Source organism: Chiloscyllium punctatum, chromosome 6 (genome assembly GCF_047496795.1).
Source record: "Chiloscyllium punctatum isolate Juve2018m chromosome 6, sChiPun1.3, whole genome shotgun sequence".
NCBI classification, from domain to species: Eukaryota; Metazoa; Chordata; class Chondrichthyes; order Orectolobiformes; family Hemiscylliidae; genus Chiloscyllium; species Chiloscyllium punctatum.
Window position 1 is genome coordinate 55365615 of NC_092744.1, and position 19550 is coordinate 55385164.

General features: G+C 40.1%; 1 protein-coding gene across 2 annotated transcripts in view; it reads left to right on the forward strand.

Annotated features, from left to right (window-relative positions):
- LOC140478974 (cholinesterase-like) overlaps positions 1–8049 on the forward strand; it is a 32245-nt gene extending 24196 nt beyond the window's left edge. For both annotated transcript variants that reach the window (XM_072572686.1, XM_072572687.1), the window contains exons 3-4: positions 2100–2266; positions 7425–8049. In XM_072572686.1, coding sequence (XP_072428787.1) covers positions 2100–2266; positions 7425–7549 — 292 coding nt within the window. In that variant the 3' untranslated portion in view covers positions 7550–8049. The remainder of the gene's footprint in view (positions 1–2099; positions 2267–7424) is intronic.
- The last annotated feature ends 11501 nt before the right edge of the window (positions 8050–19550 follow it).

Here is a 19550-nt window from a genome sequence, read left to right on the forward strand (position 1 = left end):
AATACTGTCGTGACTAATTTATTGTCCAACTAATTTAGAGTCATAGAGATGTACAGCATGGAAACAGACCCTTCGGTCCAACCCGTCCATTCCAACCAGATATCCCAACCCAATCTAGCCCCACCTGCCAGCATCCGGCCCATATCCCTCCAAACCCTTCCTATTCATATATCCATCCAAATGCCTCTTAAATGTTGCAATTGTACCAGCCTCCACCACTTCCTCTGGCAGCTCATTCTATACACATTTCACCCTCTGCGTGAAAAAGTTGTCCCTTAGGTCTCTTTTATATCTTTCCCCTCAGACCCTAAACCTATGCCCTCTAGTTCTGAACTCCCTGACCCCAGGGAAAAGACTTTGTCCATTTATCCTATCCATGCCCCTCATAATTTTGTAAACCTCTGTAAGGTCACCCCTCAGCCTCCGACGCTCCAGGGAAAACAGCCCCAGCCTGTTTCGCCTTACCCTGTAGCTCAGATCCTCCAACCCTGGCAACATCCTTGTAAATCTTTTCTGAACCCATTCAAGTTTCACAACATCTTTCCGATAGGAAGGAGACCAGAATTGCGCTCAATATTCCAACAGTGGCCTAACCAATGTCCTGTACAGCCGCAACATGACCTCCCAACTCCTGTACTCAATACTCTGACCAAGAAAGGAAAGCATACCGAATGCCGCCTTCACTATCCTATTCGTATGTTTTTGGTTGAATAGTCATCTATACAAGGAAATGTCAGGATACTGTCCTTTTATTAATTTGTGAAGGCCTATGTCGCCTCTCCTTCTCCACTTTAAGGCTATACTTAATACTTTATTGTAGCTTTTTTTTCCCTTAGCAACAGCAAGATACTATTGCTGAAAGTATCAGGAAAATACTTGTACAAAACTAAAGTACTGCTGGTGCCGAGAATTTGAAACAAAAATAAAAATGTTGGCATTGCTCAGCAGATCTGGTGGAATCTGTGAAAGAGAAAAAGTTCAACCTAAAATATTATTTCTGGTTCTGGCTTCACAGAAAAATATTCACGTTAGCTGTGCAAACTTTTCTTTCTTTTACATCCTTTTTGCAGTCTTTAATGATTTCGGCCCAAGGGATTTTAAAGTTGTATTTACTGAGGATCAGCACTGACTTTTTGTTCTGAAATAAGGATTTCTTATTTTGTGAAATAATTCAGCAGTAAAATATTAGTTAATGTTGCTTGAAATAAGAATATTGTGGTTACCTTAAACCTTTAATATTGACTCTGTGATTGGGATATTGTCCGTGTGTCTTTGACACTTCCAATAACGAATAATCACAAATGAACGCTGTGTTGCTCTTCACCAGAAATGATTGGTAACTCAGTTACAGGGGGTATCTAAATTTAAATGTAAGAGTTTATTTTACTTATTGTGCAGTGACCCTCAGTGCTATTCACTATGACCATCATTATATTTCACTTCTTTTGCCTTTTTTTTTGTGATTTTACCATCTTAGCTTGTTGATACTCCTTATTAAGGCATGTTGGTAAATTCAGTCTGTAAAGATAATGTCATACATGGGTTAATGCATGTGATACTTAAAAGTTCAAAATGTAAAGATTGGCATTGTTGAATTGTACACATTGCCAGATAAATTCCTTGCACACAAAGGAGGATCAAATGCAGATGGGATCTGCTTACAAGTAAATTCACTAACAGTCCTAAAAGGGTGAATGCACTTAATACTTCTGCTTTTTGAAAAATCAACAAACACTCTATAACTACACAAAGATCGAAGTCGCTGGAAAAAGCTCAACAGGTCTGGCAGCATGTGTGCAGAGAAATCAAAATTAACGTTTCAGGTCAGGTGACCCTTCCTCAGAACCCAAAATGTTAATTTTGATTTCTCTTCACACATGCTGCACCTGCTGAGCTTTTCCAATAGCTTCTGTTTTAGTTTCTGATTTACAGCATCCGCAGTTCTTTTGGTTTTTAGACACAACGAGCTGTTTTGCTAATGTTTTGGCAATTACTAGCCGTGATTAAAGAATTCTGAAATCGGTTCTTCCTACTGTCAAGCTATTGCTTTTTTTTGTAACAGAGTTAAATGTTAATATTTTTATATTATTATTTCAAAGTAACCCAAACGAATCCAAAATGCAAGGAGTGGAGTGGCCTGAATATACGCAGTTAGAACAACAATACCTAACTTTAAACACTGAAGCACCAAGTATTTATGTGAAACACCGTGCTCAGCAGTGTGCCTTTTGGAATCAATTTCTTCCTAAACTACTTCAAAGAACAGGTATAAATGATACATAACAAAACTTTTTTATTCATAGAATGAGCGTCAGCAATGAGACCAGCATTTGTTGTTTATCTTTAAGTTTCCTTGAGACCAACATTATCCATCTTTTGTAGGTACTATTTTCCTATCAGCTCAGTACCATGGAGCACCAGTAAATTTAATGATAAAATGGCTATTAATTTCAATTACACTGTTCAACCAATCTATGCTTAAGGAAAACAATTAAAAATTTAATGGAAGGGTTTTGTACAAGGTCTGAGACTTCCATCAACAAAAATGAAATAAAGCATAGAATTTTGTACCTGTTAAGATTAGAAGTTAATTCATAAGTATGTTGCATAAAATTGAACATATTTTCAAGAATTAAGGATTAATCACTTCAAAAATGAACAAACCTACTTTAAGGTTATGAATGCATGCTAGCTAATTGGGAATTGCTGAAGTTATTTAGTTTTACTAAATTTGCATTATATTGGGAAAAGATAAATTTTTCTATTCCACTTGTGAATTTTGAAAGGGGCTTCTTCAACCTCTATTCCAGCCCTTGAATTCCTTGTTGTAGGCTTTGCTTTTATTTTACTGAGGCCAACTAAGATGCCAATTTTGGAACCATTAATTCCCTTTGGTGTAATCACCTCCTGTAGCAACATGATTTAAAGGTTGGCATAATGTGGGCTTCAACTTGATAGCAGGAGTCAAACTTTGAGTCTGCAGTGCATTCAGGATGATTCATAACTCAGTTTCCAAGGGTGGAATTTTAATGGTATCAGACCATGACCATATTTTGACAAGAGCCCAAGTGAGGTTCCTCAAGTTAATACAGTTCAAAATAGGTACCTCAAATGATTAAACTTATTGATGATCAGGTATGAGTTAGCTCCCCTTCTTTGTTCACCTACCCCGTTGGTTGGTTGCAACAAAGTTAATTTAAAGAAGGATCCCTCGCCTGTGGATGTCTTTCTCCCAGATCGAATGAATTAATGTTTTAAAAGTAGCCAATTTAACTGAGCTTTGTTGAGTAAATATAAGAGTGAATTTATTAGTTAGCAAACAGGACATGAATTAACAACACTGTATGCATACACAAAGATTAAATAGAAGAAGTGAGTCCAAAAAGAATAAAAGTTACAAGATATAAACATAGTTTCTCTGGGTGGTTCATGAAGAGTAGGTAGTGGAATATAGGTAGTTGGACAGTCAGTTTAAAAATGTTTGGCTTTGTCATTCGATCCTTTTGTTTCCTTTTGATGGTGGATGGCTGGCAGTAGCCATAGAAAGAGAGTCCTCCTGTTGCCTTGACTCCTTTTGACTGGCTTGACTAGAGTCTTAGAGATGTACAGCATGGAAACAGACCCTTCAGTCCCACCCGTCCATGCCAACCAGATTCCCAACCCAATCTAGTCCCACCTGCCAGCACCCGGTCCATATCCTCCAAACCCCTACTATTCATATACCCATCCAAATGCCTCTTAAATGTTGCAATTGTACCAGCCTCCACCACTTCCTCTGGCAGCTCATTCCATACACGTACCACCCTCTGTGTGAAAACGTTGCCCCTTAGGTCTCTTTTATGTCTTTCCCCTCTCACCCTAAACCTATGCCCTCTAGTTCTAGACTCGACGACCCCAGGGAAAAGACTTTGCCTATTTACCCTATCCACGCCCCTCATAATTTTGTAAACCTCTATAAGGTCACCCCTCAGCCTCCAACGCTCCAGGGAAAACAGCCCCAGCCTGTTCAGCCTCTCCCTATAGCTCAAATCCTCCAACTCTGGCAACATCCTTGTAAATCTTTTCTGAACCATTTCAAGTTTCACAACATCTTTCCAATAGGAAGGAGACCCGAATTGCATGCAATATTCCAACAGTGGCCTAACCAATGTCCTGTACAACCGCAACATGACCTCCCAACTCCTGTACTCAATACTCTGACCAATAAAGGTTGGCATACCAAAAGCCTTCTTCATTATCCTATCTACCTGCGACTCCACTTTCAAGGAGCTATGAACCTGCACTCCAAGGTCTCTTTGTTCAGCAACACTCCCTAAGTGTATAAGTCCTGCTAAGATTTGCTTTCTCAAAATGCAGCACCTCACATTTATCTGAATTAAACTCCATCTGCCACTTCTCAGCCTATTAGTCCATCTGGTCAAGATCCTATTGTAATCTGAGGTAACCCTCTTCACTGTCCGCTACACCTCCAATTTTGGTGTCATCTGCAAACTTACTAACTGTACCTCTTATGCTCGCATCCAAATCATTTATGTAAATGACCAAAAGTAGAGGACCCAGCACCGATCCTTGTGGCACTCCACTGGTCACAGGACTCCAGTCTGAAAAAAAACCCTCCACCCTCTGTCTTCTACCTTTGAGTCAGTTCTGTATCCAAATGGCTAGTTCTCCCAGTATTCTATGAGATCTAACCTTGATAATCGGTCTCCCATGGGGACCCTTGTCGAACGCCTTACTGAAGTCCATATAGATCACATCTACTGCTCTGACCTCATCAACCCTCTTTGTTACTTCTTCAAAAAACTCAATCAAATTTGTGAGACATGACTTCCCACACACAAAGCCATGTTGACTATCCCTAATCAGCGTTTCGGGCAAAAGCCCAGGCTTTTGCCCAAAACGTCGATTTCAAAGCTACTTGGATGCTGCCTGAACTGCTGTGCTCTTCCAGCACCACTAATCCAAAATCTGGTTTCCAGCATCTGCAGTCATTGTTTTTACCTATCCCTAATCAGTCCTTGCCTTTCCAAATACATGTCCATCCTGACCCTCAGGATTCCCTCCAACAACTTGCCCACCACCGAGGTCAGGCTCACAAGTCTGTAGTTCCCTGGCTTGTCCTTACCACCTTTCTTAAACAGTGGCACCATGTTTGCCAACCTCCAGTCTTCCGGCACCTCACCTGTGACTATCGATGATACAAATATCTCAGCAAGAGGCCCAGCAATCACTTCTCTAGCTTCCCACAAAGTTCTTGGGTACACCTGATCAGGTCCTGGGGATTTATCTACTTTTATGCGTTTCAAGACCTCCAGTACTTCCTCCTCTGTAACCTGGACATTTTGCAAGATGTCACCATCTATTTCCCTACATTCTATATCTTACATATCCTTTTTGACAGTAAATACTGATGCAAAACACTAGTTTAGTATCTCCCCCATTTTCTGCGGCTCCACACAAAGGCCACCTTGTTGATCTTTGAGGGGCCCTATTCTCTCCCTAGTTACCCTTTTGTCCTTAATGTATTTGTAAAAGCCCTTTGGATTCTCCTTAATTCTATTTTCCAAAGAAATCTCATGTCCCCTTTTTGCCCTCCTGATTTCCCTCTTAAGTATACTCCTACTTCCTTTATACTCTTCTAAGGATTCACTCGATCTATCCTCTTACATATGCTTCCTTCTTTTTCTTAACCAAATGCTCAATTTCTTTAGTCATCCGGCACTCCCTATACCTACCAGCCTTTCCTTTCATCCTAACAGGAATGTACTTTCTCTGGATTCTTGTTATCTCATTTCTGAAGGCTTCCCATTTTCCAGCCGTCCCTTTACCTGCCAACATCTGCCCTCAATCAGCTTTCAAATGTTCTTGCCTAATACCATCAAAATTGGCCTTTCTCCAATTTAGAACTTCAACTTTTAGATCTGGTCTATCCTTTTCCATCACTATTTTAAATCTAATAGAATTATGGTCGCTGGCCCCAAAGTGCTCCCCCACTGACACCTCAGTCACCTACCCTGCCTTATTTCCCAAGAGTAGGTCAAGTTTTGCACCTTCTCTAGTAGGTACATCCACATACTGAATCAGAAAATTGTCTTGTACGCACTTAACAAATTCCTCTCCATCTAAACCTTTAACACTATGGCAGTCCCAGTCTATGTTTGGAAAGTTAAAATCCCCTACTATAACCACCCTATTATTCTTACAGATAGCTGAGATCTCCTGACAAGTTTGTTTCTCAATTTCTCTCTGACTATTAGGGGGTCTATAATACAATCCCAATAAGGTTATCATCCCTTTCTTATTTCTCAGTTCTACCCAAACCTATCTTCCTTGGATGTATTTCCGGGAATATCCTCCCTCAGCACAGCTGTAATGCTATCCCTTATCAAAAATGCCCTTCTCCTTCCTCTCTTGCCTCCCTTTCTATCCTTCCTGTAGCATATGTATCCTGGAACATTAAGCTGCCTGTCCTACCCATCCCTGAGCCTAGCTAACTTCCTTCTCTCATTCGGAACAACAGAGTCATTTTACTTGCAATGAATTGTTGACTAGTGAGCAGTTCATTGGCTGTGACCTTCATAGCACTCTAGCATTCAAATCTAGGCCAGTTACATGGATTTCTCAGTTCACTGCCACACTTACTACCAGCACATGTTCTCCCACGGGGACACAGAGATCAGAGTTGCAGTTGGGTTTGAACCCCATTTTATGTATATTTCTGGAAGGGCAAAACACACAAAAATGTCTGCAAGAGTCAACAATAGGCTGTCCACATTTAGCTTTTTGTGTAGTGTTTCACTGTTTGAGCTTTTGCTGTAATTACAAGCTGAATGTTGCTGTACATTCTGAAAAAATCATTCATTAATGGTTAGCCCAAATATCAGTTTCTACAACTCTGATTAGCTGTGTATCTTTTGCTGACTTGAAGTGAGATATGAACCTGTGATAAAGAGTGAAGCAGATAAAGTTAATATTTGTTTTGCTTTGTTTTATTTCCTTTTTATAGAATAATGATTGGAAATGTGCTAGGAATCTTGTGCATTACTTACTGTGTGTTAATGTGTATCAGACCCAAACTAGTGATATTTATGTAAGTGATTTAATGCAACCAAAAAAGGATAAATTCCATATTGGAGAGGCATATCCCTTTGCTGTTCAGAAATAAATTTAGAACACGGAGCTTTTAGCCTGTGTGATAACACCAGTGGGAAATACTGCAGACTTAAAAATTTAAACAGTGTGATTTGTGACAATAAAGCTGCTTAGATCGAAATATCTTGTTCTATTAAAACTTGAGTGTATAATCTTTCCAGAGTGTAAATGTTTAAATCTCAGTTCAATATTAATTTGGTGTATTAACTTGATTTCCTTAGTAGGAACTGCCACTTAAAAGGATAAATTCATAAAGGCATTTTGTTTTTCAGCATACATGGATGAAGCAGACCAACAGTGGAAGCAGGAATTCCATCGATGGAACTCTTATATGTCAGATTGGAAAAGTAAATTCAATGCTTATAACAGAAAAGTAGATAGTTGTACTAGTGTTTAAACATTTTCCCTTTGCAAAATCACTTGTGACAAATAGGAAAAGCTCTGTTTGCTTAAATGCTTGCTAAGTTTTCAATGGTATTATAGCCTTACGTTATTAACTCCTAAGTGCAAAATATGTTATATAGTATCAGTAATAATTAATATACACATATTTATAAAATATTTCATTGTAAAAGCCCTGCTATCAGTTCCAAGACCACTGCAAAGATTTTGTTGCATTTTAGGTTTTTTTTTCTCAACCTCAGTTTTCTCATTTAATCTATTATTTTCTCTAGCAATTTTCTGCTTTTGGTTTTGTCCTATTCCCTGGTTTTCATTTGAATTATAATGTATTTACTTTTCAATTTGAATCTTTCACCTCATTTTTGTATTTCCAGTATGATGCTGTATTTCTACTTTACCTGAATTGAACCTGTTGTTTTTGTTTAGCTATTCTTTTCATAAAATAATTTAAATAATAATAGGAAGACCAGTTAATAAAATCAGAATTTGTCAAAATATCCATTTGGGTATCACATTTGCTATCATACAGTAATGGTGCAGTAATCTCAAGTGAGGATTGCTAAGTATCAATAGCTCATCAGTATGAAGTATTGAGTAGGGTGCATTTGCTGCATTTTTTTTAGATTAGATTACTTACAGTGTGGAAACAGGCCCTTCGGCCCAACGAGTCCACACCGCCCCGCCGAAACGCAACCCACCCATACCCCTCCATTTACCCCTTACCTAACACTACGGGCAATTTAGCATGGCCAATTCACCTGACCTGCACATCTTTGGACTGTGGGAGGAAACCGGAGCACCCGGAGGAAACCCATGCAGACACGGGGAGAACGTGCAAACTCCACAAGTCAGTCACCTGAGGCGGGAATTGAACCTGGGTCTCTGGCGCTGTGAGGCAGCAGTGCTAACCACTGTGCCACCGTGCTGCCTGTTGTGCCACCGTGCTGCCCGTGTATGAGAAAGTCAAACTAAGCACATAGCAGAAAATTAGTGTTGGCATGAACTGACACCAAACAGTTTCTTTTATAGCCAGAAAGTGTTCAAGCATGTTGGATAAAATATTGGGCACTCTTTCAACATTGTGCTAATTGTGAATTACTACCAATGAACTTGTGAAAACTAACTCTCGTAAGTGTGAAGCTTAATTTCTTCGGGTTTCAACAATTCTTTGATGATTTTAAAATATTTACTTCTCCTTTTTGTTTCTCCTCTCTTGCTAATCAACCTTTCTTTTCATCTCTTTACTTACTTTTCTGTTTGAATTGAAATTGAATTCACCCATTCTAATTTACATTGATTAGTCAGTCCTTGTACTGTTAATTTTCAAATTTTTACATCTGATTGCTTAAAGAGATGCTGTTCATCGTTGCTCGCCTTGCTCACTTTCAAACCTTCTCCATACTTACCAGCCACAGAGGAGCATTCCTAATGTAGTTCAACAAGTTGATAATCCTCCTGTGAACCATTCCAAAAGTTCCTCATCAATATAAGAAAAGTGTGTTAAGAACCAAACAAACAAACCTTGGTTCCTCATGTTCTGATTGACACCATTAGCAAATCTTCATCAGTTTATATTTTAGCAACTTCTCAGACAAAGCCTTATTGAAATGGCCATCAAATTTAATTTGGGTTAGCAGTGGTTAGCACTGCTGCCTCACAGTGCCAGAGATCCGGGTTCAATTTCCGCCTCAGGCGACTGACTGTGTGGAGTTTGCACATTCTCCCCGTGTCTGCGTGGGTTTCTTCTGGGTGCTCCGGTTTCCTCCCACAATCCAAAAATGTGCAGGTTAAGTGAATTGGCCATGCTAAATTGCCCGTAGCGTTAGGTGAAGGGGTAAATGTAGGGGAACGGGTCTGGGTGGGTTGCGCTTCGGCGGGTCAGTGTGGACTTGTTGGGCCGAAGGGCCTGTTTCCACACTGTAAGTCAGTAATCTAAAGGAAAGAGGCATTGAGCTCAGCTCTATAGCAAATTAATATCCATTTTCACTCAGAAGTAAAGTCTGTATGTAATGCAGCTATAAAATTCTAAATGCTAGACTGCTGGTCTGTTATATAATTTTATTCGTGGTCATAGTTTATATTTCCACAGATTTTTACTTAAAATGCCACAGGTATTTTGTTTTTGCTGGGGAAAATGAGGTAATGGGGCTGTCAATGTGAGGGGAAAAGATTTAAAAGGGATGGTTGGTGATTGCGTAAAGTTTGATGGAAAGCACTGAGAATCCAAGACAGTACATAAGAGTGAGGGAGAAAGAATGTGTGAACATGTATGAGCATGATGAATGGAAAATACACGTACATGTGAGATTGTGTGGGTAAGTGTGTATGAGTGTGAAAGAGTGAGGGAGGGAGAGTGCATGTAAGAGTGATGGAGGGAGGAAGTGTGCATGTGAGTGAGGGTGAGGGAGCAAGAGCATGTGTACATGTAAGTGAGAGAGTGTGTGTGTCAGGTAGGGTGAGTGAATGAGCATGTGGGAGAAGTGGACAGAGTGAGAATTTGGAAGGGAGGCAGAGAGGGATCTTGTGGGAAGGAGGAAGAGAGGGAGTGTGTGCGCTGAGAACAATGGGCTTGATAGAGTAGAGAGGGAGAAACTGTTCTTTAAACTGATTTGCAAAAAATGAAAATGTGATTCAAGTAAAATCTTTTTCACACAGAATACCAAAGGTTTTGACATGATGGGAGCTGTGATAGAAGCATGTTCAAGTGAGACATTCAATATGGCATTGAATGATTATTTAAAAAGAAATAATGTCTTAGGTATGTGTATACAGGAGGAAATTGGCAATGGATAATAATGCTCATTTGAAGTACCAGTGCTATGTAATGGGCCAAATGGCCTCTCCTGCAACATAACACTTCTGATTCTGTGATTGTGTATATGTAAGGGAAGGAGGGTGGAAAGGAGAGAAAATGTGTGTGTGAGTCTGTCAGATACTGGGAGAATGGATGTCTGTTTGTGGAAAAGTGAGGGAGGTTATACAAATTTGTAATAGGATGTGTGAGTAAAGGGTGGATATATGGGTGGCATGGTGACTCAGTGGTTAGCTCTACTGCCTCACAATGCCAGGGACCCAGTTCAATTCCAGGCTTGGGCAACTGTCTGTGTAATTTGTACATTTTACCCACATCTGCATGGGTTTCCTCCGGGTGTTCTGGTTTTCTCCCACAGTCCAAAGGTGTGTGGGTTAGGTGGATTGGCTGTGCTAAATTGCCCATAGTGTCCAGGGATGTGCAGACTAGATGGATTAGCCATGGGAATGCAGGGATAAAGGGATTGGGTAGAGGGTACGTCTGGATGGGTTGTTCATTAGAGAGCCGGTGTGAACTCAATAAGCTGAATAGCCTGCTTCCAAACGTTAGAGATGCTATGACTATGAAGTGTGAAGCGTGAAATGGAAGGAAGGAATGCAAGGAAGGAGGGGTGATTGTATTTGTGAGGGAGTGTGAGCATGAGGGAAGCTATGAGATTATGGGATGAAAGTTGAAGGAGTTGAAGGGTGTATGATGGAATGTGACTGAATAAGTGAGGATATGAGTGTGTGAGTGTGAAAGAAGGAGGATAGTAAAAAATACAAATGTGTGGAAGAGGCAGCGAGAGTGTGGGCAGGATGGAGAGAGAGTTTGTGTATATAAGAGAGAGTGTAGACACACACCACCCTTCCCCTTTTCCTTCTCCTCCTTCCCAAACATCTACCTCCGTACAGGCTGGGAGAGGAGGCAAACCTGAAAAGCAACCCAGTTTCTATGAATTCCATCTAGGACCACTCAGTGTGTCTGCCTCCAAAAATTGATACAAAGTCCATGTTAGTTATACCCAGCAATAGCTCAGATAATTGATTGATTAATTGATTTTCATTTATATAGATGATTGATTTACATACAAATACATGATTTAGGATCAGAAGTAGGCCACTTGGCCCCTTCAACCTGCTCATTTCTCACTTCATTTTTCAATCCTCATTGAACACAGGGAAAATACCAGGGAATTGAAAGTCTGTGAATTTTACACCATTACTTATAAAAAATGCAAGGGATAGGCCACATACCTATAAACAAGTCAATCTGACTTCATGGTATGTGAATTAGTGTAATCAATTCTGAGAAGATAGGAAATTATAGGCTAGTTAGCCTGACATCAGTTGTAAGATTTTAGAGTACAGTATTGAGGATGAAATTGTGGTACTTGGACATGCATGCTAAAATAGGACTGAGTCAGTACAACATCCTCAAGGGAGATCATGTTTGACAAATCTGTTAGAATTCTTTGAGGAATTAGTTAGACAAAGCAAAACCAGCGGATGAGATGTATTTGGATTTCGGGAAGGCCTTTGACAAGGTGCTACATAGAAGACTGATAAAGAAAATAAGAGTCAATAGTGTTAGGGGCAAGGGACTGGCATGGACAAAGGATTGGCAGAAGGCATAGAGTGGGGATAAAGGATTTTCTTTTTACGGGTGACAAGTGGAGTTTCACAGAGGTGAGTTTTGGGACCACTGTTCATGTTATACATTAACAATCTGGATAAAGGAACTGAGGGCACAGTTGCTAAGTTTGCAGATGATACAAAGTTAGATAGAGGGACAGGTGATGTTGAGGATGCCAGGAGGTTGCAGAGGACTTCATTTGTAAGGGAATCAAAGCTTATTGGGAGAAGGCCGGAGAGTGGGGTTGAGAAACATCTCTGTCATTCAATCATGATTGATCAGAATGGCCTAATTCCACTCCCATACCTTGGTAACTTTTCTAAGTTGATTGGTAAAATGATTAGAGGGAACCTAAGAAAAATCATTTTCACCTAGAAAATGGTGGTGTATGGAATTCTCTGTGTAGTTTGGTGATTGAAGCAGAAAACCTGAACTCACTTAAGGAGAATTTGGATCTTCATCTGAAAGGCTGCAACTGACCAGCCTGTGGACCAGGTGCTGGAAGATAGGATTAAAATGAGCTCCTAGTTTTTTTTTCTCCTTTTTTCAGCTGGCACTGATATGATGAAGTGAGTAGCAATTTTCTATGCTGTGATTTTCTGTGATTCTATTCAATAAGATCTGATTTCTCCACATTCCTACCTATGCCTGATAACCTCTACCCTCCAATCCCTATCTTATCCATAATCTATCTACGTCTTTCTCAAAAAGGTTCAAACACTCTGCTTCCACCAAATTTTGAGGAAGCATTTTCAAAGATTGTCACCTGACAGAAGAAAATGTTTCTTCACCTCCATCTTAAATGGATGACTGCTTAGTTTTAAACTGTGACCTCTCATTTCAGATTCTCCGACAAAAGTAACATCCTTTTCACAACCACCTTGTCAGCACCTCTCAGGATCTTGCATATTTCAATCAAGTCATCTTTTCTTCTTCTAAATTCCAGGGAATACAAGCCTAGGCTGTCCAACCTTTCTCAAAACATATCACCCATTCCATATCGAGACACAGTTTCTGAGCTGCTCCAATGCTTTTACATTCTTTCTTAAGTAAAGACCAATACTGTACACAATACTCCAGAGGTTTGGTCTAGCTTTTAGTACTGGGGATTCATTTTTAAGTTCATGTTTATTGTTGTAACAAATCTTATCTTTCTGAAATTTGTTCACTAGTACCCCAAATTATAATTTCCTTTACTTATGTTTATAAATACATAATTGGCTAAGGTAGACCAGAAAAATGATAAAAGGTAAAAGGTAAAAGGTAACGACTGAAAAGCAATGGCAAACATTTCAGAAGGTGTTTTAGAATACAGGAATATTAGGCCAGGTCACCTAAAATTGGACATTGGGAAAACTATCAATGAATTGGAAAATATTTGCTAGAATCCATTTGTAAAGTAGCAGCAGGATGTTTACAAAATTATCTAACAATTAGGCACAGTTAACATGACAAATGTATTAGGCTTCTTTGAGAATGCAACAGCATTATGGATGTTGAGTATTTACATTTCCAAAAGCATTCATTAAAGTATCATATTGAAGATCACAACACAAGAGGAGAGCTCATGATGCTGGGGTGATTTACTAGCTTGGAGAGAAGATTAGCTAGCTAACATCAAAACAGTTGTAAAAAATGGGTCATTTTCACATGATAAACCAGAATGAAGTGGCACAGGTGTCTATGCGCGGGCATCAACTATTTACAATCAATGTTAGGCTTGGATGAAAGGACCAACTGTCTTGTAGCTAAATTTGATGGTGATATAAACATGGGTAGAATACAGATGGAATGTGAAGGCATTTAGTGAATTGGCAAATGTTTAGCAGGTAGAGCGTAACGCAGAAAAATCTGCAGTAGTCCACTTTGACAAGAAAAATAGAAACGAATATTGAAATGGTGAGATTCTCAATATTGCTGTAGTGTAACTGTAAAACTACAGTAGTGAATAGAGTGGGTTCTTTTCTGATTACATGTTTTTATTGAGATGTATTTCTTTGTTAAACTTTAAAAATATAAAAAACATAGGTACTAAGCTAGCATGGAGCAGTGTTTTTAGAGCAGTAAGACTGCTATTTTCTGGATCTGTAGATTGTTAAGGTACAAAGATGGCCTTTAGTAGAGTGCTATGTTCTTCCTGTTGGATGTGGGAGATTAAGGAGGATTTCCATATTATTGATGATTGTGACTGCAGGAAGTGTGTTTGACTGTGAATCCTATCAGATCACATGGATTGGTTACAATGGCAGTTAGAGGCAATGAGGAATTTACAGAGTGAAAGGGTATAATGGATGGCAGTTGTAGGGAGGGAGATAAACTGAAGATACAGTCAGGTAGATGGGTGACCTCCAGGAAAAGTAGGAGAGGGAGGCATGTCAAAAAGGTTGGGCAGGTGATGTGCTGGAGCTGAATGATATGGGAGCTGGCTGATCTCATTGTGAACTTCAATGATCATATCTGCAACAAATGTTGGTTGCTGGAGGAACTCTGCCTCAGATTTGATGAACTGGAATCTGAACTTACACTGTGGCACATCAGGAGTGGGAGAGTTACCTGGATGCTTTGTTTCAGGAGGCAGTCACCTGGTAAATAAAGTAATTCAAATCCAGTCAGTGATGAGGGACATCTGGGTGTGATTGCAAGTGTGAGGCAGGTAGGGGGATCCTGAGTTCAGGAACAAAGGAGCCTCAGCTCTTGATCTTGTCCAAAAGGTATGAGATACTTGATCCCTATGTATATGAAGAAAAGGGCTGCAGGGAGGACGAGCCAGCTGACCACAGCACCATGGTGCAGGAAACAATCTGAGGAAAGGGGGACCAAAAAGACAAGTGGTAGTTATAGAATTAGGGGGAGAGATAGTATCCTTTGTAAGCCGAATAGTGAATCCCGCATGGTGTTTTGCTTGCCCAGTGCAGGATATCTCTGACTGGCTTGAAAGGATATTGGAGCAGGAGGTGATGATCCAGTCGTTATGAGACAAACAACATAGGCAAGGCTAGGAAGAAGAACCTGTTTGAGGAGTATCAAGCACTAGGAACAAAATTTAAGGAAAGGTTGTCAAGGGCTATTATCTCCGGATTGCTACCTGAACCACATGCAAATTAGCGTAAGGATAAGAAAATTAGTCAAATAAACGTGGCTAAAGGAATGGTGTGCGAAAGAGGAGTTCAATTCAATGGGATATTGGCATCAGTTTTGGAACAGGAGGGATCAATACTGATGGGATGATCTCCATCTGAACTGACCTAGAACAGGTGTTCTAGCAAAAAGGATAAATAGGGTGGTCACTTGGACTTTTAAACAAGTGAGTTGGGAAGGGAAGAGGAAAATGACAGGAAAGATGATGGTAAATAAAACGGTAAGCAGCAGGTTAGCATGTGTGCAGAAGGGTTTAACTACAAGTCAGACTATGAAAGAAGTAACAAGGAAGGACAATGCAGGAGATATTATGAGAGATGTTGGAAATCATAAGGATATGAAAACTAGCATAAGGGCACTTTACCTGAATGCTCATAGCATTCATAACAAGATCAGTGAGTTAATGGCATAAATCATCGCGAATGAATTTGATTTAATAGCCATTACGGAGACATGGTTATGGGATGATCGCGACTGGGACTTAAATATCCAGGGGTATCAGACTATTTGGAAGGACAGACAGGAAGGTAAAGGAGGTGGTGTAGCTCTGATATACGGGGATGACATCAGGGCACTGCTGACAGATGACATAGGCTCTATGGAGAATAAGGTTGAATCCATTTGGATGGAAATTAGAAATTATAAAAAGGAAAAAGTCACTGATAGCCATAAGTCTATAGGCCACCAAATAATAACATCACATTGGGGATGGGCAGTAATCAAAGAAATAACTAATGCCCATAAAAATGGTATGGCTGTTATCATGGGGGATTTTAATCTACATGTCGATTGGTCAAACCAGCTCGGTCAAGGTAGCATTGAACATATTCATTGAGTATGTCCACAATAATTTTCTTGAACAGTATGCAGTGGAACCAACGAGGGAGGAAGCTATACTAGGTCTGGTCCTGTGCAATGAGACAGAAATAATTAATAACCTCATAGTTAGAGATCCTCCTGGAAGGTTCGATCACAGTATGGTTGAATTTAGAGTACAGGTGGAAAGTGTGAAGATAAAATTCAATACCTAGGTCGTGTGCTTAAACAAGGGAGACTACAACAGGATGAGGGGGGAGTTGGATAAAGTAGATTGGAAACAAAAACGTTATGGTGGGACAGTTGACGAGCAATGAAGCACTTTCAAAGCAATTTTTCAAAATGCCCAGCAGAAGTATATTCCAATGATAAGGCAGGACAATACGAAAAGGAGTAATTAGCCATGGGTGTCTAAGGAAATAGGGAAACTATCAAATCCAAAGAGAAGGCACACAAAGTGGCTAAGATCAGTGGGAAACTGAAAAGTTGGGACAGCTTTAAAGGTCTACAGAAAGCTACAAAAACTAAAATAGAATATGAGAAATAAAGTAGCACAGAATATAAAGACAGATAGCATAAGTTCCGAAAATGTATAAATCGAAAAAGAGTAGCTAAAGTAAACATTGGTCCTTGAGAGAATGAGAAGGGCATCTAGTTATGGGATATAATGAAATGGCCGAGGCATTGAACAGGTATTTTGTGTCAGTCTTCACAGTAGAGGACATGATTACATCCCCAGTAATTAACAAAGAGACGAAGGTAGGTGAGGACCTCGAAACAATCATTATCACGGAAGAGATAGTGTTGGGCAAGCTAATGGAGCTGAGGATAGACAAATGTCCTGGTCCTGATGGAATGCATCCCAGGGTATTAAAAGAGATGGCGGGGGAAATAACAAGTACACTTGTAATTTTCCAAAACTTGGTGGACTTTCTTTGGGGCAGTTCCAGCAGATTGGAAAACAACAGATGTGATGCCACTGTTTAAAAAGGGCGGTAGACAGAAGGTGGGGAATTATTGACCAGTTAGCTTCTGTAATGGGGAAGATGCTTGAGTCTGTTATTAAGGAAGAAATAGCAAGGCATCTAGATAGAAATTGTCCCATTGGACAGACACAGCATAGGTTCATGAAGGGCAGGTCATGCTTTACTAATTTTTTGGAATTCTGTGAAGACATTATGACCATAGTGGACAATGGGAACCCAGTAGATGTGGTGTCCCTGGATCTCCAAAAGGTGTTTGACAAGGTGCTGCGCAAAAAGTTGCTGCATAAGATAAAGATGCGGGTAAAGTATTAGCATAGTTAGGGGATTGGTTGACCAACAGAAAGCAAAGAATGGGGATAAGTGAGTGCCATTCTGGTTGGTAATCAGTAACTAATTGTGTGCGTCAGGGATCAGTATTGGGACTGCAATTATTCACAATTTACATAGATAATTTGGAGTTGGGGACCATGTGTAGTGTGTTGAAGTTTGCAGATGACACTAAGATGAGTGGCAGAGCAAAATAGACACTTTAAGTGAGTGGGCAAAGGTCTGGCAGATGGAATACGTTGTTAATAAATGTAAAGTAATCCATTTTTGTAGGAATAACAATAAAAAGGACTGTTACTTAAATGGTAAAAATTTGCAACATACTGCTGTGTAGAGGGACCTGAGTGTCCGTGTGCATGAATGACAGAAATTTGGTCTCCAGGTACAATACATAATTAGGACGGCAAATGGAATTTTGTCCTTCATTGCTGAAGAGATTGAGTTTAAAGCAGGGAGGTCATGTTATGCCTGTATCGGGTGCTGCTGAGGCCACAACTGGAGTACTGCATACAGTTTTGATCTCCTTACTTGAGAAGGAATGTATTGGCACTAGAGGGTGTGCAGAGGAGGCCCACTCAGTTGATTTTGGAGTTGAGGGGGTTGGCTTATGAGGAAACACTGAGTACACTGGGATTATGTTCATTGGAATTTAGAAGAATGAGGGGGAATCTTACAGAAACATATAAAATTATGAAAAGATGTTTCCACTGGCAGGTGAAACTAGGGACAAGAGGGCATAGCCTCAAAATTAGGCGGAGCAGATTTAGGACTGAATTGAGAAGGAAATTCTTCACCCAGAGGGCTGTGAAACTATGGAATTCTCTGCACAGTGGAGTAATTGATGCTAATTCGGTCAATTTTTTTAATTATAAAGGAATTAAGAGTTATGGTGAGAGGGCAGGTAAGTAGATCTGAGGCCACAAAAGATCAGCCATGATCCTATTGAATAGTGGATTAGGATCGAAGGGCCAGGTGGCCTACTCCTGCTCCTAGTTCTTAAGTAGTGCAAGAGTCTCCTGTGGCTATTCCCAGCTCAAAATAGTATGCTATTTTGGAAAAAGTAGGGGGTAGTGGGTTCTCAGGGGAATGTAGCACTGACAGCCGAGACTGGCTCTAGTGGAACAAGTGGTACTCCAGGTTCCAAATGATCAATAGTGATAGAGAACACTCTAGTCAGAGGCACAGACAGATGTTTCGGTGGCCGACTGTGAGACATCAAACTGATCTGTTGTCTTCCTTGGTCTAGGATTAAGGATATCTTGGAAAGGGTGTAGAATATTCTTAAAGGGGGCAGGGACCAACAGGAGGTCGTTGTACACACTGGAACTAATGACATAGGAAAAGAAAAGGACAAAATTCTGAAGAGAGAATATAGGAAGTTAGGCAGGAATTTAAAACGTAGGTCCACGAGGGTAGTAATATCTGGATTATTCCCAGTGCCACGAGCTAGTGAGGATTTGAATAGGAGGACAGAGCAGATGAATGTGTGGCTGAGGAGCTGGTGCAGGGGAGAAGGATTCACATTTTTGGATCATTGGAATCTCTTCTGGGGTAGAGGTAACCTGTATGAATTGGAAGGAGATTAATATACTGACAAGGAAATTTACTAGAGTTGCTCGGGAAGATTTAAACTTTTAAGCAGGGGGAAGGCGAGCAAAGGAAGATAGACTTATCTGTCTCCTCACTGGGACTGGTACAGTTGGGAAAAGGAGTAAGTCAAACAGTCAGGACAGCAGGAACGAAGCGGAGAATGATGTAGAACTGATAAACTGCATTTATTTCAATGTTAGCTGCCTAACAGATAAAGCAGATGAACTCAGGACATGGGTAGGAACATGAGACTGGGATATCAGCAATTATAGAGATGTGGCTCAAGGATGGTCAGGACAGGCATCTTAATGTTCCAGGATGTGGATGCTACAGGAAGGATAGAAAGGGGAGCAAGGGAGGAGGAGGAGTGGCGTTTTTGATTAGGAATAACATTATGGCTGTACTTAGGGAGCATAATCCTGGGAATAAGTCCAGGGAAGTTATCTGTGTGGAACTGAGAAATAACAATTGACCACCTATTGGGATTGTACTATAGACCCACAAATAGCGTGAAATTGAAAAACAAATTTGTAAGGAGATCTCAATTATCTGTAAGAATAATAGATTGGTTATGGTAGAGGATTTTAATTTTCCAAACATAGACTGGGACTACCATAGTATTAAATGCTTGGATGGAAAGGAAGTTGTATACCAGAAGGTTTTCTGATTCAGTATGTGGATGTACCTACCTGAGAAGGTGCAAAACTTGATCT